General features: G+C 41.5%; 1 protein-coding gene across 1 annotated transcript; it reads right to left on the bottom strand.

The window, feature by feature from the left end:
* Positions 1-5,533: 5,533 nt before the first annotated feature.
* On the bottom strand, positions 5,534-24,335 carry smarcd2 (SWI/SNF related, matrix associated, actin dependent regulator of chromatin, subfamily d, member 2). Its single transcript, XM_024387075.2, has 13 exons — positions 23,764-24,335; positions 22,358-22,536; positions 20,512-20,551; positions 20,244-20,366; positions 19,810-19,929; positions 15,226-15,321; positions 14,728-14,829; positions 10,317-10,478; positions 8,260-8,357; positions 7,739-7,874; positions 7,114-7,236; positions 6,689-6,790; positions 5,534-5,967 (listed from the first exon to the last, which is right to left on the bottom strand). Exons 1-13 carry the CDS (start codon positions 23,911-23,913, stop codon positions 5,914-5,916), a joined length of 1,485 nt encoding a protein of 494 aa, XP_024242843.1. The 5' UTR covers positions 23,914-24,335; the 3' UTR covers positions 5,534-5,913.
* Between the last annotated feature and the right edge of the window lie 297 nt (positions 24,336-24,632).

Here is a 24,632-nt window from a genome sequence, read left to right as displayed (position 1 = left end):
TGGAGTGGTCCTGATGTACCATATTAGCTATATCAATATGGTGCAATTTACATTCACTGAGTGAACAAAACATTAGGAACACCTGCTCTTTCCATGACAGACTGATCAGGCAATCCAGGTGAAAGCTATGATCCCTTATTAACGTCACCTGTTAAAATTTACTTCAATCAGTGTAGATGAAGGGGAAGAGACAGGTTAAAGAAGGAGTTGCAAGCCTTTAGACATATATTGTGTATGTGTACCATTCAGAGGGTGAATTGGCAAGAAAAAAATATTTCAGTGCCATTGAACGGCGTATGGAGTGGGTGCCAGGCCGGTTTGAGTGTGTCAAGAACTGCAACACTGCTGGGTTTTTCACACTCAACAGTTCCCCGCGTGTATCAAGAATGGTCCACCACCCAAAGGACACCCAGCCAACTTGAAACAACTGTGGGAAGCATTCAAGTCAAGGGCCAATATCTCTGTGGAATGCTTTTAACACCTTGTAGAGTCCATGCCCTGACGAATTGAATTCTGAGAGCAAAAAGGTGTGCAACTCAGTAATAGGAAGGTTTTCCTAATGTTTTGTACACTCGGTGTGTATGACAAATAATGATTTAAGTTTTGAATGCATTTCAAAGAGACTGGCATTGAGTATATGTTCTTGGACTTATAAGTTAAAACAGACTACCTTGTGTTTGAATAGACAAGTTTATTCAAGCCAACTCCTAGCAGCACACAAGGACATACACGTGTAGTTAGTTTGGCCGTTATTGGAGAGTAATAAACAGGAAAGACCAGCCATACCGGTTTAAGCAGTCCTTTTCTGTAAACGGCAACAGGCTTCTTAACCAGCCTGAACACGAACACATTGGGCATGCATGAGGCCAGCTCTTAAGCCTCCTCTGTATAGCTTAAAATATAGCCTGGTCCCAGATCGGTTTGTGATGTATAACCAACACCTTTAAAATATATATATATATTTTTTTTTTTACAAACAAATCTGTATTTTGGATGTAAATGGCATGTTATGGAAGTGTCCAGACACTTTTTTTTGCAATTTCACATGTTTTTGAGAAACTTACACCAACCATCAACATACGTCCTCATCCTCATTCAACAGTATGGGGGCTTGAATAAAACAAACAAAAGCACTAAAAACACCCAAATACATCCTTTTAGAAGCGGGAACACATGAAATTGTGTTATTCTGAACTTTATCGGCAAATCGCACAAAATGGAATTTAACGTTACGGATAAAGTTCGGAATGAGACCAATTCACTTGTACAACATCTGAAAGACCTGCATCACTGTACTTTCCATTTCTAAAATTACTTTCGTTAATGTTTTATTTGAGCACTCATATGGCAGAATGAGAAAGTAAATCGCTGGTTGGGGGAAGTTAAGTAAAATCAAGTGAACTAGCAACAAACAAAAAAATAAATGTTTGGGTACTTCTACAACATGCCATTCACATCAAAAATTCAGATTTAGTTGTAAAAAAAAAGTAAACTTCTTTAAAAGTTCATTGCCATGCTAAAGTTTGGCAATGACAATATGAGAGTTTGCTGTACAAACAGATCTAGGACCAGTGAGAAAGCTAGAGGCATAAATACACTATATATTCACACGAAAGTATGTGGACACGTCTTCAAATTAGTGGATTAGGCTATTTCGCCCACACCCGTTGCTGATGGGTGTATAAAATTGAGCACACAGCCATGCAATCTCCATAGACAAACATTGACAGTAGAATGGCCTTTACAGAAGAGCTCAGTGACTTAACGTGGCACTGTCATAGGATGCTACCTTTCCAACTAGTCAGTTCATAACATGTCTGCCCTGCTAGAGCTGTCCCGGTCAACTGTAAGTACTGTTATTGTGAAGAGCAATGTTGAGGAGCAACAATGGCTCAGCCATGAAGTGGTAACTCACACAAGCTCACAGAAAGGGACTGCCGAGTGCTGAAGTGCGTAAAAATAGTTTGTCCTCGGTTGCAACACTTACTCCTGAGTTCCAAACTGCCTCAAAGCATTATCAGCACTAACGGTTTGTCGGGAGCTTCATGAAATGGGTTTCTATGGCCGAGCAGCCACACACAAGCCTAAGATCACCGTGTGCAATGCCGAAGTGCCGGCTGGAGTGGTATAAAGCTTGCCGCCATTCGACTCTAGAGCAGTGGAAACGCGTTCTCTGGAGTGATGAATGACACTTCACCATCTGGCAGTCTAACAGACGAATCGGAGTTTGGAGGATGCAAGGAAAGAAACTACTTACCCCAATGCAGAATGTCAACAAAAGTTTGGTGGACGAGGAATAATGGTCTGGGGCTGTTTTTCAAGGTTCAGGCTAGACCCCTTAGTTCCAGTGAAGGGAGATCTTAATGAAATAGCATGCAATGACATTCTAGATTCTTTGCTTCCAACTTTGTGGCAACAGTTTGGGCAAGGCCCTTTCCTGTTTCAGCATGACAATACCCCTGTGCACAAAGCGAGGTCCATACAGAAATGATTTGTCGAGATCGGTGTGGAAGAACTTGATTGGCCTGCAGAGTCCTGACCTCAATCCCATCGAATACCTTTGGGATGAATTGGAACGCCGACTGCGTACCAGGCCTAATTGCCCAACATCAGTGCATGACCTCACGAATGCGCTTCTGGCTGAATGGGAGCAAGTCCCTGCTGTAATGTTCCAACATCTAGTGGAAAGCCTTCCCAGAAGAGGTGGAGGCTGTTATAGCAGCAAAAGGGAGGACCAACTCCATATCAATGCCCATTATTTTGGAATGAGATGTTCGACGAGCTTGATGTCATTGCATGCTAGGAATATGGGACCAAATACTTCACTTGACTACTTTAATATATTCAGTGAATTTGTCCAAATACTTATGACACCTTCAAAATGGGGACTATATACAGAGTTATTTCATTTCTAAAACATATGTAAGAATACACACTCAAATAAAAAAAAGTGACATTCTGTACTATCGCCTCATAAAACATCTCAAATCCAAAATGCTGGAAAATAGAGACCAAAAATGTGTTTACTGTCCAAATAAATAAATACGTAGAAATGTTTCTTCAAGTATATTTATTTTATGAAATATTCCAAAAGGCACCCGAGTATAATTGTATAAAAGCTTTCAATTGAGGATACAAAAACATGCAAACTTCTACAAAGATATCGTAGAAAATCAAGCGGAACAGGCACAGCAGTGAGATTCCTTGAAACGTAACTGCTCTCTTTCACAAGAACAATTTTGGCACTGACAAAAATCAGATTCTTGGAACGTTCATAGGCATTTAGACATTTTCCTAAAGTAAAAACCTGCATATAAAACATTCAAGCTACACTCAAAAAAAACACAGAATGTGTTTCATGAGCTTGAAACAAAAAGTCCTGTACAAACAAAAAGCTGATTTCTCTCAGTTTCTGCATGTCCAAGTGGGTGAGCATTTTTCCTTTGCCAAGATAATCCAGCCATCTGACAGGTGTGGCAAATCAAGAAGCTGATTAAACAGCATGATCATTACACAGGTACACCTTGTGTAGGGTACAATAAAACACCAAAATGTGCAGTTGTCACACAACGCCACAGATGTCTCAAGTTGAGGGAGCGTGCTGAGTGCAGGAATGTAATGTTGTTTTTTAGATCATTTGGCAGTACATCCAACCGGCCTCACAACCACGTGTAACCATGCCAGCCCAGGAACACCACATCCAGCTTCTTCATCTGCAGGACCATCTGTAATAAAGCCCTTTAGTGGGGAAAAAACTCATTCTGATTGGCTGGCCCTGGCTCCCCAGTATGCCTTCCCAGGCCCACCCATGGCTGCACCCCTGCCCAGTCATGTGAAATCCATAGATTAGGTCCTCATTTATTTATTTCAATTGACTAATTTCCTTATATGAACTGTAACTCAATAAAACCATTGAAATTACTAAATTATTATTACGTTGTTTACATTTTTGTTCAGAATTGATTAAAGGGATAATCCAACCCCAGAAATTAAAGTCATGTAAAGCCTGTCAATTTGGGGAAAGCCTGTTCTATCACTGGGTAAAATAAATGATTTAACGCCTAAGTGGTCAGTCTGAAATTCATGTAGGAACATATCATAGCTACATGGTTCTTGTCACTGGAGATAGTGTTATCCCCCATTACATTTAATAGCGCTTTTAAAACAATTACCTGCACTCCAGATCGCCAAATCTGCCAAGATGGTATGGGCATACTTCTCTAGAACACATCCATCCATTTATACCGGCATCACAAAGTAAATATTTTGCTTAGATGTGCTCAATCTAAACAATGTACCAAATTATTCAACCCAGTTTCTCCTTCAAGTACCAATGCTGTGGGCCAATGACTGTATGAAGCTCTGGGCAGAGACGAACTGGATGTTAGCTCTGTTTAAGACTCCTAAATTGGCAGACGTCCGTCTAGGTGATTTTACAGGTAGCAAGCTACCTCACATGCTGATATGGACTGGCATTATTTTTCATTACATAGTGTTATTTAACTGTTAATCATAGGAATTTGTGTTGGATTATCCCTTTAAGACTTACATGAAAATACAATGGTGGACAACCATATGCACATTGTGAAGTACTACTATGGTTTGGATTCTCATTCATTTAAATAACAGTTTCAGACTTCCTAAATTAAGTTAAAGGGATACTTCAGGATTTTGGCAATGAAGCCCTTTATCTACTTCCCCAGAGTCAGATGAACTTGTGGATACCCTGTTATGTTCCTGCGTGCAGTTTGGAAGTTGCTAACTAGCGTTAGCGTAATTTCTGGAAGTATATGGAAACTATTAGCATGCTAGTAGATACCATAGACTTCCAGTCACTGCGCTAACGCTAGTTATCAGTGGCTCACGATACTACCTCTAAGTTCCTTATACTGGATGCAGAGACAAACGGAATCAATGAGTTCATCTGACTCTGGGGAAGTAGAGGGCTTCATTGCCAAAATCCCAAAGTATTCCTTTTAGGGAGACCCCCTTGCACCCACCCAAACTGCCAATCTTCCACCCCCTTGGAATTCAGACAGTGAAATACCCTAACAACCAATCAAAACAGCATGTGAACAGAGAAACACAAATCCAAATGGACTGAAACAGCTGGACAAAGTGGGCTCCTTTCCTAGCGAATAGAACAGCCCCTTTACCAGCACTACGATTTCCTGAGTGTCCTGTCCAAACATGGATTCTAGGATATTATTCTGTATTTCTAACAAGCGTTGTTTGTGTAAAGGCTACTAAGACTTTAGGTACTTTCCCCGAACTAAATCATCTCCATAGCTTTGAAAAACTATGGTAAAAACACACACAACAAAATGGCACATAAGCATTGGTACTGTCAAGTTGTTTTGACTCAAGTTAAGACATCATAAGCAAAATGTGGGAAGAAAGCTACAAACTCATTTGTACATCTTGCAATATTATAGAAGGCAAATATTTGAATCAGCTGGCTGTCAAACAGTATCCCTCGTAATGTGGAGAAAGACGAGACTAAGCAAGACCATGTAAAATCATTACTTTGGTCTCAAAGTAATTACTTTGAAAAAAAAAAATGCTACTAACAGATACCAGCAAAGTACTCAAAAGCCTTTACCCTGCTGAAACCATTGCACCAAACTATTCCCATAAGGACATAAGGCTTTGTGATTGAAAGACACAAGGCTTTGTGATTGAAAGACACATTAGCTGCAATAGATATAGATAGATATGTTTATATATATATATATATATATATAAACATATGCTATTACAAAGTGGTTGAAAAAGGCAATGCGAATTGATAGAAGCGGATTCCAGTTGTGGTTGTGTTTTGGATATGATTCATGTAAAACTGGGAGTTTAAGACAATCTTAAAATGTGTCTTGTTTTGTTTTAGTGGATTGGGGAGCTACGCTCCATAATGACTCAGGTGAGTCGAATTCCCAGCACCTGCTCCAACTCCTGTCTTCTCTGCTGCACCTAAGACACAGAAATGTGTATATTTTTAAAAGGGATAGTTCACCCAAATTTAAAAAATGGCATTGGTTTACTTACCCCGTTCACAGTCTATGGACAAGGTATGACAGAAATCCATGGTTTCCTTGGTACGGTTTCTAAATGCTAACATTTTAGCATTCGTGACACAAATCACATTCAAGTCATGGTATCGATATTAGCATTTTTTTTAATATCCAAGTCACCCATAAGGGTCTCAAATTGCGAAAAACGCTAATATCGGTAGCATCATTTTGAAATCATCTAAGCAACTTTGAGTCATAATTACATTTTAGATACTTTTGGAAGATTTGGATATGAAAAACACTAATATAGGTACCATGACTTGAATGGGATGTGCCACAAATGCTGAAACGTTTGCATTTTTTGAAACAGTGCCAGAGAAATAAAACCAAACCATGGACTGCGGTCATACCTTGTCCATAGACCGCTTACAGGGTAAGGAAATCAATGTGTAATTTGGGTGAACTATTCCTTTAACAGTGAAACAGCATGGTAAGCATTTCTTTATAAACGTCGACCAGCGCAACCTACATAAAACATCTAAAAGTATTCGTACAGGTGTGTCAACCTTGTTCCCTTTTAGTAATAGACCAATACAGAGTGTACTGCACGGATACAACAAATATAGCCCTAATGAAAAATATTGCGACCCATCACCCATCCGATGGTGCTGGATTCCTACCTTAGAGTAGACGTATCGGCCCACAGCTTCTGGCACCCAGGGGGCCTGGTAAAACTCAGTCCTCCTCTCCTCCTCTGGGTTACCTGCCACGTCCGTCATCAACTGAGAAACAACAATACATTTACAGGTAAGTGTACAATACTTCAATAACTTGGTCCACCATCTCAAATCTCCTCTACACAACAAGGAGAAGAGGATATGCATGCGTGTACATTACATTCAAGGCAATGGATTCCTATACATACATTCTATTAAGTAGGACAGATGCACAAGTCTTTGGATTTACATTGTGAAAATATTTGGCTATGGAAGTGTGCGGAAAAGAACCAGAGAGAGAGAACGAGAGAGAGAACGAGAGAGAGAGGAGCATCATTTTGGAATGGAATGCAGCCCTTGATGCCAAGGTATTTACAGTTGGTCAGTACCTTGAGGTCTCGACTCTGGGACTTGAGCCAGTCCTGAATGAAGTCCTGCGGGTTGTTGCTGAAGCTCAACATGAAGTCTCGCTGGGTCTTCAGTTGGTTAATAGACTCAATGGTCTCGTGGATCTGAGAAGAGTCGAGTGAGGACATGCCTGATGAGATGCTAGAAATTACATGAAGACCTGTATGTTTTTAATAGTTGGAAAGGCCAGCCCTAATAAGCCTGTATCCAGATCTGTTTATGCCGTCTTGCCAACTGTCTTGGCTATACAGCACAATCTTATCTGGGACCAGGCTAAGCACTAGCCGTGTTGATTCAATGATTTTGTCATCCATCACCTAATAAGAGAAATGGGCAGACGCTCAAACATTGCACTTCAAACTAAGACCTGAGCAACAGAGGCGCTCCCAATTTACGAAGATATCTACTCACTAGTTCTGTCATGGAAGTTTTATTAGTCACTCAATGAAAACATGCAGACACTGCTGGCTGCAGCCACTCAAAAGAAAGGGTTATTGCCAAAAGATTCCACTGACTTAAAGCAAGGGTCTGAAACAGTCGGGCATTATAGTGGTCAGGGTTCCAGACATCTTAAGGATCAATAAAGTTTATTCAATTCAAATCGACCTTCATCTCCAGGGCGGCGATCTCCTGTTGATTGGTAGTGGAGGACAGGAAACTATTCATCTGGGCCTTCAGAGGATCGTCCACCTCCACGTCAATGTCGTAGCACGCCGTCTTCTTCTGGTCGTTCGGGTCCACGCTAGAGTGGTGAGAATAGAACAGAGACGTATTAAGACAGTCGTAATCGGTTTTAAGGGACGAACACAGAAAAATCCCTTTAATTTTTTTTTTGCATACATTAAATGATTAAATACAGATGTAAGAAATGATATCCCAGACTTTAGCCTGACTATGATATTACTAAGCTATGGTAATAAACTAATGAACATGGGTTTTAGGAACACTTCCAATAGGGCCCGATTCCAATAGGTATTAGATATCAGTATGGGGGCCACAACAAAAACGCAGATTGTGGGCCGCAAGTTTGAGATCTCTTGGCATATTCCCATCCATTCCGCTCAGATCTACAGAAGCACAAGGGGTAGGTGTCGATTTGGGTTTGGTTATTAGCCACTCATACACACCTGATCATGTGATTGATGATGATGGGGTCAGGATGCTGCAGCAGGCCAGCCAGCTTCATGGGAATCTCAGAGAACCGCATACGTGTGCAGCCTAAAATCTGCAGTTCAGACAAGTTAAAGGGGTAGTGAACCGTTTAAGTAAAGCTTATTTTTTCGATTTACAAAAAAACATTCCTTTAGGACAGGGGTGTCAAACTCATTCCATGGAAGGCAGAGTTTGATGTTTTGTGATTTTCTTAATTTGTGCGTTATATTATATGTTCCGAACTGATCAGGGACCTTAATTGATCATTTAAGTACAAGGCAGGAGTGAAAACCCGTAGACACTCGGCCCTCCATGGAAAGAGTTTGATACCTGTGCTTTAGGACAGTGGTTTTTAAAAAATCTCTCCCCTGGGACCCCCCAGATGCTTCACAATTTTGTTGTAGCCCTGAACTACACTGAACAAAAATATAAACACAACATGTAAAGTGTTGGTCCCATGTTTCATGAGCTGAAATAAAAAGATGCCAGAAATTGTACATATGAACAAAAAGCTTATTTCTCTCAAATGTTGCACACAAATTTGTTTACATTGTTTGTGAGCATTTCACCTTTGCCAAGTTAACGGAATATCAAGAAGCTGATTAAACAGCATGATCAATACACCGGTGCACCTTAAAAAATAAAGGCCACTAAAATGTGCAGTTCTCATACAACAATGCCACAGATGTCTCAAGTGTTGAGCGTGCATGCAATTGCCATGCTGACTACAGGAATGTCCACCAGAGCTATTGCCAGAGAATTAAATGTACATTTCTCTACCATAAGCCACCTCCAAAGTCATTTTAGAGAATTTGGCAGTACGTCCAACTGGCCTCAACCACAGACCACATCTATGGCGTCATGTGGGCGAGCAGTTTGCTGATGTCAACGTTGTTAACAGTATGCTACATACTGCATTGAATCAATACTAATTTGAATAAACAGATTATCATGCCATTCATCCGCAGCCATCACCTTATGTTTCAGCATGATAATGCATGACCCCATGTCGCAAGGATCTGTACACAATTCCTGTAAGCTGAAAACGTCCCAGTTCTTCCAATGCCTGCATACTCAGACATGTCACCCATTGAGCATGTTTGTGATGCTCTGGATCGACGTGTAAGACAGCATGTTCCAGCTACCGCCAATATCAAGCAACTTTGCAAAGCCATTGAATAGGAGTGGGACAACATTCCACAATCAAATGCAAAGGAGATCTTGAGCTGCATGAGGAAAATGGTGGTCACACCAGTAACGGAATGTTTTATTTTTTACGATATCCACTTGGTATTTAGTCTTGTCCCATCGCTGCAACTCCCGTACGGACTCGGGAGAGGTGAAAGTCGAGAGCTATGCGTCCCTCGAAACACAAACCTGCCAAGCAACACTGCTTTTTGACACACTGCCCGCTTAACCCGGAAGCCAGCCGCACCATTGTGTCGGAGGAAACACTGAACAACTAGCGACCAAAGTCCACTTGCAGGCGCCCAGCCCGCCACAAGGAGTCGCTAGGACATGCCGGTTGTCAAAACCCTCTCCTAACTTGGCGACGCTCGACAAATTGTGTCCCTCATGGGTCTCCCGTTCGTCTGTGACACAGCCTGGGATCGAACCTGGGTCTGTAGTGATGCCTCATACACAGCGATGCAGTGCCTTAGGCCGCCGCTTTTATTATTTATTTTTATGGTATCTGTGAGAAACTGATGCATATCTGTATTCCCAGGAGTCAAGGGATTGATGACAAGTTGAACCAACTTGCTAACGGCTGGAGGCCCCCGAGGAGATGTTTGAAAATCCCTGCTTTAGGACAACTGTTATCACACACATTCTACCAACCTAAATTGGCTCTACGTAGGAGTTTCATTCATTGTGGAGTTACTTTTGTTTGCTAGTATTTCTGCATGTTTGTGTTGTATTTATGTCAAGTTGACAATTGGTTGAGAGCTTTCACAATTGCTTTCTAAGGCTACATGACAAGTAATGTTTAAATTACAGTTCACCCCCCCCTTTAAGATTTAAGGGCTTGCACCTGTCTGAAGTAGCGGTTGCAGTTGATGTACTCCTTCTCGTGGCTGTCCTGCAGCTTGTTGTTCTTGATGTAGAGCCACAGCGCCTGCATGATGCTAGCCCGTGTCTGGGTGTGTACACCTAGCAGCCGGGCCAGTCTTGGGTCCAGCTTGTACTGTGGGGGCTGTGTGAAGAGGAGGTGGTGAAAGAAGAGGTAAAGGAGGGAGGGGAGAAGGAAAAATGCAGAGGAGAAAAAGGAGGAGGGAGAAGGAAAAATGCAGAGGAGAAAAAGGATGAGGGAGATGAACACACTTCCCATCACATCGTCTCTGTTGGTTACTGGAAATTTAAACATCACTATTCAACCCTCAAAATCAACATGCAGATATTAAACATGTGTTTGAAAGTATAGTACTTAAAATGTGGTAATGCCAGTTTGGCTTTTTAAAATTGGCACGCCTCCACTTCCCTAAAATGAAATACATATTGCGAAAGGGCTGACAGTCACATCTGCCATGCATCCTTCAGTTGACCTTCCCCCATATCTATTTTCAGGATCATGTTCATTACGGAAAGCAACGGAAAATCTTTTAAAACATTTTGCAACGGAAAACAAAAATGTGCGTTTCTTACTAGACAGTTAGTCCCTCCCCGTTTCAGTCAGTTTTCTTTGGTTTGGTGCCTAATTAATAATAATAATTGATTGGATTTATATAGCACTTTTCTACCAACTGCGGTACTCAGTGCTTTACGTAGTAGGGGGAAACTCACCTCATCCACCACCAATGTGTAGCACCCACCTGGGTGATGCACGGCGACCATTTATGTGCCAGAACGCTCACCACACATCAGCATTCAGTTGGAGAGGTGAGGAGTGATCTGCCAATTAGGAATGGGGGGGATGATTAGGTGGCCATGATGGAATGGGGCCAGGTTGGGAATTTAGCCATGACAACGGGGTTAACACCCCTACTCTTACGGTAAGTGCCATGGGATTTTTAATGACAGGACACCCATTTAAAGACCCATCCGAAAGATGGCACCCTACGTAGGGCAATGTCCCCTTCACTCTCCTGGGCAATTTGGATCTCCTTAGACCAGAAGCCCTTCAAAACACCACTTCCAGCAGAATCTGGTCTCCCATCCAGGGACCGACCCTGCTTAGGTTCAGAGTTGAACCAGTAATGGGATACAGGGTGGTATGCTGCGGGCAAACATGACCCTGATAACGTCTGAGTGACTACGTAGTAATAACAGTCAAAACATACATCACAATTTTATGAACAAAATTACCATCACACGTGACATTTCACCATAGCTACTCTGGTTTATTGGTACTGTAATGTCTACGTGTTACCATGCCGTATTACACGTCTGTGTGTCAGTAATAACTTCGTTTTTGGAGAGATTGAGATCTTTTCAGTGATAAGCACCATTAATATTAGCAGCACAGATGCACTGCTCTGTTCCAACAGTGGGAAGGATACTCTACACACAGCCTGGAGCTGGTGAGCTGCGGGGGAGCAAGAGATGAGTGTGGGCAGACAGGCTCTGCTCTGGCGCCGCCTCTGATCACACCCTTGCTTCCCCATAGCTAACCAGTCACCAACAGCCTTTATTTAGCTACCCTTTGACTGGTTAGAAAACAAGCTGCTTTACGACATAAAAACAATAGCAGCATTGAGTTTAATAGTTAACAGTCTAGCTGTGTTTTTCTCCCCCTTGAGTATAGAAAAGTAGGCTGGCTTTGAATGTGTAGTCTCGCTCAACCCTCCCACATTCGCCACTGCATTTCATAGCCAGGTTCTGTAGCCAAGTCTCCCTCTTTTCCTCAGAAAACCGCCTGATTCTAGCCCTTACTGCTCAAAAAGGTATGACCAATAATACGGTTGCGCATTGGCGCTTGGGCATATACATTCATAAAGCATAGCGCGGGACAGTTCAAAGACTATGCTACTTGCGGACTGGACCGTTAACCATTTGTTTAGGCTACATCTTGTTCAGTCATGTTCTTATTAGCCAACTATAATTCTAAAGAATTTTATTCGTCACATGCACGGAATACAACCTTACCGTGAAATGCTTACGTACAAGCCCTTAACCAACAATGCAGTTATGAAAAATATAAACTAAAAGTAGATTTTTTAAAATTTATTTTGTAACAAAATAATGAGACTATATACAGGGGGAACCGGAACCCAAGTCAATGTGTGGGGGTAAAGGTTAGTTGAGGAAATTTGTACATGTAGGTAGGGGTAAAGTCACTACGCATAGATAATAAAACAGCGAGTAGCAGCAGTGTAAACAGCCAAGGACTTGTTCAGCAGGACACAATGTTTTGGAACATTCAGATAGAACTATGCTATATCGAACAATGTGAAATATATTTGGCCTAAACCCTCCCCTATACCCAAAATAATAATTAAAACAAAGTGGATAGCAGAGAACATACCCTCACTTCTTAGACAGACCAGAGAATTGGATATGCCGTTTTACAAACGGTTCTTCGTTCTGTAAGCATTTTTATAGCGCACAGGGCTGAGGGCCAAAAGGTTGTGGGTTCACATACCACCGTGGACAAGAGTAGGGGAGGAAAGATCTCCTTTATAGTAAAAGCATTGCCTGAATCAATCATCATATTTGCAGGCCCGAGATTTTTTTTGTCTTTTTATAAACATTTCATGCAATTCTATGTAACTTCACATATTAGTTGAATATCTTTTTAAATTACAGGCTAAGAATGGACAGAGATATAGGCCTGTGTTCATATTATCATATTTCTCCAATGCCAAATCAGTGTGTGTCTCGTCCGCAGTTAATTTAATCGGAGACGTCATTATGAATCTGAGCATGGTACTTTCAAAAGTTAGGCTTACCTTTCCACCCCAGAAAGTGGGCCTACCTACACAGATAAATGTAAGCTTTAACTGCTGGCTACTCTTCTTCTGTGGCTTAACCCAATCAGAGGTCACAAGTGTTTCCCAAAAAGCTGTCTGGGTGAATAGCTTAAATCAATCCATAGTGACAGAATTAGATTACTTCCCAAGCAAAGTCAGCCTCTGAACGACAAATAAACTAGCTTATTGGGAGGTCAATAACATATTGTTTTTAATAAAAATCTATTATAGCAGTAGCACGCTATCAAAGTTGACCTCCGGGCCCTTATCTTCGCGCTCTCCTTCTCAAACTGAACAGATTGTTAGTGAATTTTTTGGACTTGGCCTAATCAAAAATTATTTTAGGAAGGAACCTTTGACTCTCCTCCTGAACTGCCACCGTAGCCCTACACAGCACAGTCATTGGGTAAGCAGCACACACACAAAATAAAGTGTTGGATCAGCAATAGCAGAGCAGGCTGGGGCTCAAGGTTGGAATATCCATTGCCGTGTATTATGCAGCCTAGTTTTATTTACACCATCCCAGCAGCAATCTTAGAAATATAACTTTGCTCTGTCCCTCTAAACATGCACTCTGTAGCCTATACGCTACGGATCAGTTGATTGAGACCACACTAATTAGCCTATAGGAACACTTGATATTGAGCACCCAGTGGAGAATCAGAGATGAGGGGCACATCAGCGCACATCAATATACAGCCTAATGAGCAACTAAATCTGAAACACTGAGAAATATCGAAATTTCATCAAATTACATGACCCTCCTCTGCCTGGACTATAGGTAAAAAATAAAGAAATAAGACAATGACCCAACACACATCTAGGCTATGTAAGGGCTATTTGACCAAGGAGAGTGATGGAATGCTGCTTCAGATGACCACAATCACCCGACCTCAACCCAACTGAGATGGTTTGGGATGAGTTGGACCGCAGAGTGAAGGAAAAGCAGACAACAAGTGCTCAGCATATGTGGTAACTCCTTCAAGACTGTTGGAAAAGCATCCCAGGTGAAGCTGGTTGAGAGAATGCCAAGAGCGTGCAAAGCTGTCATCAAGGCAAAGTGTGGCTACTTTGAAGAATCGAAAATATATTTTGATTTGATTAACACTTTCTTGGTTACTACATGATTCCATATGTGTAAATTTCAGTTTTGATGTCTTCACTATTATTCTACAATGTAGAAAATAGTCAAAATAAAGAAAAACCCTTGAATGAGTAGGCGTGTCCAAACTTTGGACTGGTACTGTATATGTCATATTTATGTTGTTGGGAAGAGAATAGGATGTTATGCAGAAAAATGTTGGTAGGACAAGGCTATGGATGTTTGTGCACATCGAAGTCAGTGTTTTATGTTTACTATTGGTTAATGAGGCAATACAAATGTGATGTGACTAAAATGAAAGGGCATTTATAGTAGACTAAAATGGCCAACTGCCATTTTGACAATAACTAGACTAAATCATTATTCAAATGACAAATGTGACTAAGACTTAGACTAAATCAAATTTAAAAATATACACTTGCGTGTGTGTATACCTGGTGGTCCAGCATTAGGAGCAGGGTGCATTTCACGCTCACGTCCCCTGGTCTCTTCACCTGGAAGCCGTCTGTCTCCTGGGTGGTGGGCATCCTGTGCCACTGAGAGAATACAGAGAGAGTTTAGAACTGTGGGTCATTTTAATTAGTGCAAAACATTTTGCAAACAAAATTAAAAACAATTTATTGGACAAGTTTAGCGCCTATTGAAGCACACACTAACACCTATTCTTCTTTAGTGTGGGTTTTATTGAGATTTTCTTCATGCAATCCGTTCTCTACAGAAGGACCAACACCATTCGTAGGATCAAAATGGCTGTGTGCTACATGCGTTTGTACATTGGAGTTTCATTACGGTAAGCCTTTCATTACCCAGGCTTTTTTTGTTCATGTCTGACCAATTGAACAGTAATGGCAATTTGAACGCTTGGTTCAGGAGTACTATTCTAAAAACGGTGTCAATGTCGTTGACAAAGTATGTAATGGTGTCCTTCATACCTCTACCAAGTGGTTATCAGGTCCATACAGTTCCTTATCGAGCTCAATGACCAGACTCTTAAAGAAGGATGAAAACTTCCTCTTCTGTTTCCCAGGCTAAGAAAAGCATGTGAGGAAAGAATAGAAGAAAACAAATCATTCACACTGGTATTTTTGTTGGGTTTTACAGTGTTTTGCTACAGCTGCATTGTTTGGTACCTACCACATCAGGGGGCTGTGGCTGGCGAAAACCTAACATTCTGGGAGAAGTTGGCTAAGTTTTACACCCCCCCAACAAAACTCACCCCTGCCAATGACGGTTTGCGCAACATGTCCCCTCTCACCCCTTCCCTCTCGCCTTCCTACACACGCTCTAACCACTGAGGCAATGGAAAACAAGAAATAAATCCCCCCCTTTTTAATGTGGCTGCAGCCAAGCCAGTCATTGCATGCGTTCCAAATGGTACTATATTCCATATGTAGTGCACTACTTCCATAGGGCTCTGGTTAAAAGTAGTTCACTATATAGGGAGCCGTTTGGGATGCAGTCAATGACTGTCAGCTGGAAGATGAGAAGTATGAAGGGTGCATGTCGACTCATGGCACGTAGCAGAAAGAACGAGCCATGGTTTCAATTCCTTGTTTCGGAGAAAAGAGGAACATGAGAGAAACTGAAAAAAAACATCTGGCTGGGTAGTGTAAGCCAAGGACACAGGCCAACAGAATTGGAGAATGCTGAAGTTAAGTGCCTAAAATATTTTGAGACAGGCTCAGGTAGTAAATTGTGTAAAAAAAAAAATTTTAAAAAAAGGGGGCATTAGATTCAGATGAAATGGTAGCGGCGAAAACAATATTTCTGAGCAGTGAGCATACACTCAACACCATACGTATTTGGACAGTTGTGAATTTGGCTCTATGTGAATTGTGGATTTGAGATCAAATGTTTCCTATTACCATTTAGAAATTAAGGCACATTATGTACTTAGTCTCCCCCCAAAATAAGTAATAATATTAGGTCAAAGTCACTAAATTCTGTATGTAAAGAAAAATAGGCAAATTGGTTTCCATCAAACTGACTTTTTACAGATAAACAGCTGTGCATGATGACGTAGTATCGATATGTATTGTACATTTGCATAAAGCTCATTATCGTGCACTTTATCCACCATAAGTCATAAACGTATGAACTTTAAAACTTATTTCAGCCTATAAACTCTGCAACTCCCCATTTTAAAATCTCATGACTACAAGCTTCCCAGCGAGATGGTTTTAATTACCATCAATATTTGCGCATAAAAGCATATCCACCGCAAATGTCGCATAATACATTTCACCAACAACAACAATTATCTACCAAATTTCCACCAGACCTGCCACTACTTTTTATTTTATGCATCAGGCAAATCATCTGCATGAAATGGTTGTATGGAAATGTGGTTATGACTACATAAGGTTTGTGTCTCTACAAACTTGTTGGATGCATTTGTAGTGGAGATTTGAGCTCAGCTCAGCTCCAAATAAAAAGTTGCAACATACACTATGTTTGGAGTGTAACGGATATAAGCGAGAGAGGTCATATGCACCAAAATAAAGCTTGAACATATTTTCTGAAATGTATGCATTACAACGGTTATAACAGTTAATGGTTTTTGATCATGGCTGCAGCTTTAATGTGTGGCCCCTAATTTTCCATTTCTGTCTAATCGCTGCAGCCTCCTATACGGAATGTTTCCAACAGAAAATTCCATTGACACTATTTGGATAGTCCATCTGTAGATAGTTAATTGAGCGTCTATAGACCATCAACAAAATGTTAAATTACTATCAACTAACCCCTAAACTGAGATATCTACTGCAGCACTAATCCTCCACATACAACACCCGCTCTGCCATTCACATTCTGCTAAAGGTTTTCCAAAGTGCACACGTACGTGGGTCGCTCATCTTTTCAGTTTGCTGCAGCTAGTGACTGGAACGAGCTGCAACAAACACTCAAACTGGACAGTTTTATCTCCAGCTCTTCACTCAGACTCAAGCGTGGACACTAACTGACAGTTGTGACTGCATCGCGTGATGTCTTGTTGTCTCTACCTTCTTGCCATTTGCGCTGTTGTCTGTGGCCAATAATGTTTGTACAATGTTTTGTGTCGCTACCATGTTGTGTCGCTACCATGTTGTGTCGCTACCATGTTGTGTCGCTACCATGTTGTGTCGCTACCATGTTGTGTCGCTACCATGTTGTGTCGCAGCCCCAGTCCCCGCAGGAGGTCTTTTGGTAGGCCGTCATTGTAAATAATAATTTGTTCTTAACTGACTTGCCTAGTTAAATAACTCCTTTTTTTATAGTTTGTTTTGGTCGCGTTTCGGATAATGTTTTGCCCAGTAGGAACAGAATGGTGAAAAATAGTGTCATTTTGGAGTCACTTTTATTGTTAGTAAGAATAGAAGATGTTTCTGGACACTCCTAAATTAATGTGGATTCTACCATGATTGTGGAAAGTCATTCATGAATCATGAGGAGTGAGAAATGTAGAGGCACAAAGACCATACCCACTGAAAAATGCTTACCTCCCCAGTTATTGGTAAGGGTGAGAGGTTAGCATGGTTTGTTGTAGGCCAACCTCACTCATCATGACTTTTCTTAATTATTATCAATTATCAAGGTTTATTTAAAAAGGTGTCCAGAAAAATCTTATCTACTCATTTAGAAAGAAAATCACTCTGGTCAATCAATCACTTTTCTGCTCCTATTGGGCAAAACATAACTCAAAACACAAACCTAAATCGAGTTTGTCGAGTCAGAAGCTTGATGTACTCTTTGCCTGCTAGGAACATGGGTCCAAATACTACCATTTTTACTAACAAAATGAATTTGTCCAAATAATTATGACTTAGTCAAATTGGGGGGACTAGATATAGAGTGACTTGGGAAGGAATTAAGACCTTTTGCACATTTTGTTATGTTACAGCCTTATTCTAAAATGTATCACATTGTTTTTCTACACAGTATCTACACACGATAACCCATAATGACAAAGGAAAAACAGGGCAAGAAATGTTCGCTAACTTATTCTTTAAAAAAACGTACAATACCACACTTGCATAAGTATTAAGACCCTTTACACAGTACTTTGTCGAAGCACCTTTGGCAGCCATTACAGCCTTGAGTCTTCTTCGGTATGAAGCTACAAGCTTGGCACACCTGTATTTGGGGTTTCTCCCATTCTTCTTTGCAGATCCTGTCAAGTTCTGTCAGGTTGGATGGGGAGCGTTGCTGCACAGCTAATTTCAGGTCTTTCCAGAGATATTCAAATCAAGTCCAGGCTCTGGCTGGACCACTCAAGGAAATTCAGAGACTTGCCCCAAAGCCACTCCTGCATTGTCTTGGCTGTGTGCTTAAGGTTGTTGTCCTGTTGGAAGGTGATCGTTCGCCCCAGCCTGAGCCCTCAGGAGGTTTTCATCAATAATCTCTCTGGACTTTGCTCCGTTCAGCTTTCCCTTGATCCAGACAAGTCTCCCAGTCCCTGCCGCTGAAAAACATACCCTCAGCATGATGCTGCCACCACACTTCACCGTAGGGATGGTGCCAGGTTTCCTCCAGACTTGACGCTTGGCATTCATGCCAAAGAGTTCAATGTTGTTATCATCAGACCAGAGACTTGTTTCTCAATGTCAGAGTCTTTAGGTGCCTTTTAGGAAACGCCAAGTGGGCTGTTATGTGCCTTTTACTGAGGAGTGGCTTCCATCTGGCCCCTCTACCATAAAGGCCTGATTGGTGGAGTGCTGCAGAAATGATTGTCCTTCTGGAAAGTTCTCCCATCTCCACAGAGGAACTCTGGAGCTCTGTCAGACTGACCATTGGTTTCTTGGTCTCCTCCCTGACCAAGGCCCTTCTCCCCGATTTCTCAGTTTGTCCAGGCAGCCAGCTCTAGGAAGAGTCTTGGTGGTTCCAAACTTCTTCCATTTAAGAATGATGGAGGGCACAGTGTTCTTTGGAACTTCAATGCTGCACAAATGTTTTGGTACCCTTCCACAGATCAGTGCCTGTTATCCCTTTGTCATTTTGGGGTATTGTGTGTAGATTGCAGAGGATTTTTTATTTAATCAATTTCAGAATAAGGCTGTAACGTAACAAAAACAATTTAAAGTCAAGGGGTCTGAATATTTTCCGAACGCACTGCTTTAATTTCTAAACGGTAAAACAGTATGCTTGAAAATCCCCTCGAATGAAAAGGTGACATTTTGTACTGTCGCCTCTTGAAACATCTCAAAACCCAAAACGCTGGAGCATAGAGCCAAATTTTAGGTTCTGTCCAACTACATACGGTGTTGATTGTACATCGCAAAAATAACATGGTGTTATAAGAGTATGACAAACAAGCACTATGGATGCAGTTTTATGCAGGTATCATTTCCTCCGCTTTAAAAAAAAAAGTTTCCCTATATGGTGGATGATGAACAATACCTACTGGCTTGTGACTTACGACTAAGCTTTGGCTAGAAATACGATTTCACTTGTCTTGTGTGGTTTTAGGTGGGTGACGTCACAAGTTTTAGGCTAGCTACCACTGGCGTCAGATAAACAGACACCGTTGGCTCACTTACATCCTCAAGGAGTTTTCCCTCCACCCTTAGTTCCCAGGATGACACTTTTTCTGCCTCTTCTCCTTCTGGCTTGCCGGGAGTGTAGGTGTTGGATATGTAGATCCTCAACTTGCGCTTTTGCTGAGAGGGAGAGGTAAACAAGAGCACACATCACAACCTTACAAAGAAAGTGTTTCCCATACCTATACCAATGTTGGGGAGGCCACCCTTCCTAGTTCTCTTGCCTGAGAGACCTAAAATAATTTTTGCAGATCTAGACAGAGTAAAATAATTTGACAAAAAATGGATGTTGCCCTGGATTTTGCTTCGGGAGCCTTTGTATACTGACTGAAGAGGAATCTAAGGGGAAACACTGGAAGACCAAATTGTGTTAATTGATCAATGTATGATTATTATCTTACAATACCATACATACAAATGAGTTTGAGCTGTACCGTAATGGGCTTTTTGATGGCTTCCTGGATCTCCATGCGTTTGCGGGCGATGGTCTGGTCCAGCTTCCTCTCAAAGGCCAGCAGGTCCATATAGGCCTCAGACTCTGGAACCAGGTCTCGTATCTGGAACAAGGAGGATTCAATATGTGGGGGATATGACGTCTTCCTCCCCTCGGGAATAAATGGATCGATCCAGAGCCATAATGTATGCATATCTATGGTTTAAGATCAAACTATTATTTTTCAAGGGGGCAACGTTTATACTCACCCTCTGTGGTAGCACCTTGTCGGCCATCCTGCGCCTTTTGCTGCAAAAATCGAGACAAAGTGTTAGATCTTCACAAATCTTTAATGGCATATTGTAAGTCAATTAGAATGTTGGCTATTTAAACAGAAACACCTTTATGATGGTAGCTACACTATTCCACACAGGGAAAAGCTAGAGGGATTGGGATGTGTTCATTCAGGTAAAACGTACCAAAAATTTTGCAACAGAAAAAGAGTGTTTCTTATTGGACGACTTCAGATGGTTCCGCCACGTTTCAATGTTTTCTTCCGCTACGTGCCTACTGAATATGACCCTGATGCCTGTTCAGGCTCACAACTCTTTGGACCCAAAGGCTAACACAACAATTTAATCAACAAAAGCTTTTGTTTTCTTTGATCGAATTAAACTAGCTCACCCTTGCTTAACAAGTAAATCCAATTATTCAGGGACAAGTGTGGCATATCAAGAAGCTGATTAAACACTAGAGCTGTTGCCAGAGAATTGAATGTTCATTTCTTTACCATAAGCTGCCTCCAACTTCATTTTAGAGAATTTGGCAGTACAACCAAACCGACCTCAACTGCAGACCACGTGTAACCACGCCAGCCCAGGACCTCCACACCGGCTTCTTCCTCTGAATCGTTGAAATTGTTGCATGTTGCATTTACATTTTTGTCCAGTATATTTTGAAAACTACATTCAAAAACACAAGACCCTTGCAGTAAATCAAAATGATAGAAATAACCACCAGACATCCATCCTCCCGAACATTTACAAGCAGATGACCTCATTCCATTTTGAGGTAAAAAAAAATTTTTTTAAAGATGCCCTTGTCCACGTGGCTCTGTCTGGCAGTGGGGCATGGTCATGGGACGTCGTCTTTGTTTTTAACTCCTCTGTGCAGCAGACTGTGTGGAGCAATAGACTGACCACTGACTGAGAGGACAGGGGTACAAAAGAGTCTTTCAGTAGTGTCCCTATACCACCGTCACTATCAAAGACCCTGGAAGGTCACTAAAGACTGTGACCGTCTGTCTTATGTGTCATTAATGTACTAGCACATGGCTGACTTCTAGTACTGTGGTGTACACTTAATGGTCATAAAGGGCTTGTACTTGTTTGTGGGGATCACATGGTGCTCTATTGGTTGGGGTTACCAGATGCATTATCATTGACAGTAGTGTAGTTAGGTTGCATGTCTTCATGACATGAAGTATTCAGCATTCAAACTGCATCATTAATTCAAAAATAACTACATGAGAATTCACCAAGAACGATAACCTGGTATAGACAATAGCCGTGTCCAAATAATCATACTAGCTTTCTAAATAGTAGGCCATTTAGGTTTGCGAAATTTCAAAAAGCGAGTATGCTTTCAATTCCAGGATGTTCTTTTCCTTTAGGCTTTTAATCTAGCTGCACATTTTTGAGGAAGAAAAGAGTATTTCCAGACTCACATGTGTGTGACAACAGTTGATAATGAGATAAGGGCACACGTTGTACCCAAATGAACGAATGGCGGGAATCAGCGTAATTTCACATTAGATGATGCATTCAGGATGGGTGAGCCTAGTATGTTGACATTTGTTGCTTACTGCATTCATTTTTACTAAGCAGTATGTTCTAAATAGTATGTAGTTTTAGTAAGTAAGTAGTAGGCATGACAGATTTCAGACAAGGCCCATGTCTGGCAAGACCAAATATATATTTGTACAGCCATAATCCTCAGTCATGGTTAATCAATATACTGTACAATGGTGTCCCACAAACCCCACCACCACCCCGATGTCCCCTTTTAAAAACCGACTGTGTGCCCCCCAGACAGTCCACCCAACCCCTGACTCACCCACGCCTTGGGCCTCCCAGCCCCCCCTGCGGTTGTTGTTGAAGGAATCGCTTTCGAGAGGCATCCATGGCTGATTGCCCCATTCCTATGCGTAAGGGCATGTTCCCGCCCCCATAAGAGGGTCCAGGGCCCCCAATTGGCCCCATCGGGATCCCTCTGTTGGAAGGCATACCAGGGTGCTGGAAATTAAAAGCACAGGGGGACAGAAAGGGGTTACATTAATGGCAAACTGACAACATTCTTCCTCGCTGAAGTGATCAATGTTTGTTCTGATATCTTTCAAAGCGGAACCATGTATTAGTAACACAATATTACATAGCCTAACACATTATGCATGAACTAGCTACATATGGCGGTGATGAAAAAGCTTGCATTTCGACTGCCTGTTAATTTGCAAACATTGTTTTCCAACAACTGACAGTAGTCAGGAAGCAACCACGTGATGTATGATTAGCTGTATGAAGCTAGCCATAATAAGGATTAGCCACAAGAGTTTAATTTGCAGTTGGTCTTTAAAATAAGTTTCCAATGGAAAGTAATTCAAACGGATCAAAAAATTTTTATATCATGCCATATTTGGACTAGATAAGGCTAGAATATCTTTAAATAAATTAAACAAAAGACAATTAGTTAATATGAAATCACATTGGATGTATTAGACTTTAGAATTGCATTTGGGGCATATTTACATGTAGTTTAAAGCCTAACCTATGGACCCATTAAATGGACTTTCACGCAACACAACTGTAGAGTTGACACAAATATAAGCTTCTTAGGTCTTACTGTCGGGTTTCAACTGTGGGAAATCACCCTTCCAGTCAGTCTATTGGACATCCATATGGCACTGTACAGCAGTTAAGAGTCCCACAATAAGAGATAAGACGCTAATATTTGAGTATGACTGAGTAGGCTGACACCCCATTTCATAGGTACAACATCCAACGGCATTATTCCACTATTTGTATCCGTTTGAATCACTTTCAAAGGGGGACGTTTATTTTGAAGGCGAGCAGCAAATGACACTATTGTGGCTAGCTTCACATAGGTATGATCAACTACTCATGCTGCGGTCAGTTTTTCACTTTCTTGAAATGCGGAAGTTGACAGATTAAATTAAAAATCAATATACAACAGATGAAGAGGAAACGTCAATTTTCTAACTGCAGTAGCTGCATTGCCACTTGTCTGACATTCACAGCAGTGTCTAGCTAATTTTACTAGCTAGTAGTTAGCCTAACCCAACACTGTTTTTGTAACATGATAACGTTATACAGTAGCGTTGCCTAACTTGTCACTAAGTAATATTACTTGCCATATTTTAGCCAATAAAGCAACGTTATCACGGTAAATTCTATTATATACAATTAGTTACAAGTTAGCCGAGGGGAAACCTCTCGACAAGTTACCTGATGGTACTGAGGAGTGGCATTCATGGCTCGGAAACCCGAATTATGTTGGATTCCTGGCATTCTCATTCCACCGCCTGCATGTCCAGCGTTCATGGGGTTAACACTGGGGTTCATCTGAGTAGCCGTAAAGCCCCCTCTTGAAGCCATTTTCGGAGCTAGAAGTGGTGGTAGGTCGCCGTGAAGTTTTCGGTGTTGAGAACAAGCTGTCTTGCTGATAGTACACAGGCCAAACGTTTATTCTCCACGCGTGTTGACAATTGTGTAGCTAGCAACCAACGCTAGTAAACATTGCCAATAAAAAGCTAGCCAACTGAGCGTAACGTTACTAACGTTAGCTAGCTAACCAGTTCCGGGGTGTTTATTTGCAAGTGGTGACCGACGGTCGCTTTACTCCTTCCTACAAAGTGGTATATTTGTATCATCCCCTCCCCCAAATAGTTGAATTTGTCAGGCCAATTTATATTAATGGTCACAAGAGTATGTTGAAGAGTCTGTCCAATGTCTGAAGATAGAAGTGTGTGCGCCGTGTCAACTGCCAGTGCCGCCTCCTACTAAGCTAGTTGTTGCCAGATTGGCTGAAACCATAGAGAATGACAGAGACCTCTAGTGGTCAAAAGGCCATGTTCGCATGGGCAGCGCCATTGAGGGCTTCCACTATTTTAATTTAGTCAACTGGGTGAGACTTCCAACTTCATTGGTTGATCCCTCCTGATGACCCTGTTGGAGTCATGTCCAACCCAGTCATCAGAAGGGATCAGCCAATCGTGAATAATAAAATGGACTACTTCAAAATGGAGATAGCCTCAATGGCACAGATGCTATAATGGCACATATACAAAGATGAGTCCTATCTCTACAGCTGAAAC

This window comes from Oncorhynchus tshawytscha, linkage group LG24, assembly GCF_018296145.1.
Source record: "Oncorhynchus tshawytscha isolate Ot180627B linkage group LG24, Otsh_v2.0, whole genome shotgun sequence".
Taxonomy (NCBI): Eukaryota; Metazoa; Chordata; class Actinopteri; order Salmoniformes; family Salmonidae; genus Oncorhynchus; species Oncorhynchus tshawytscha.
Note: the sequence above shows the minus strand (reverse complement) of the source record. Positions and strands in the feature narration are given on the sequence as shown.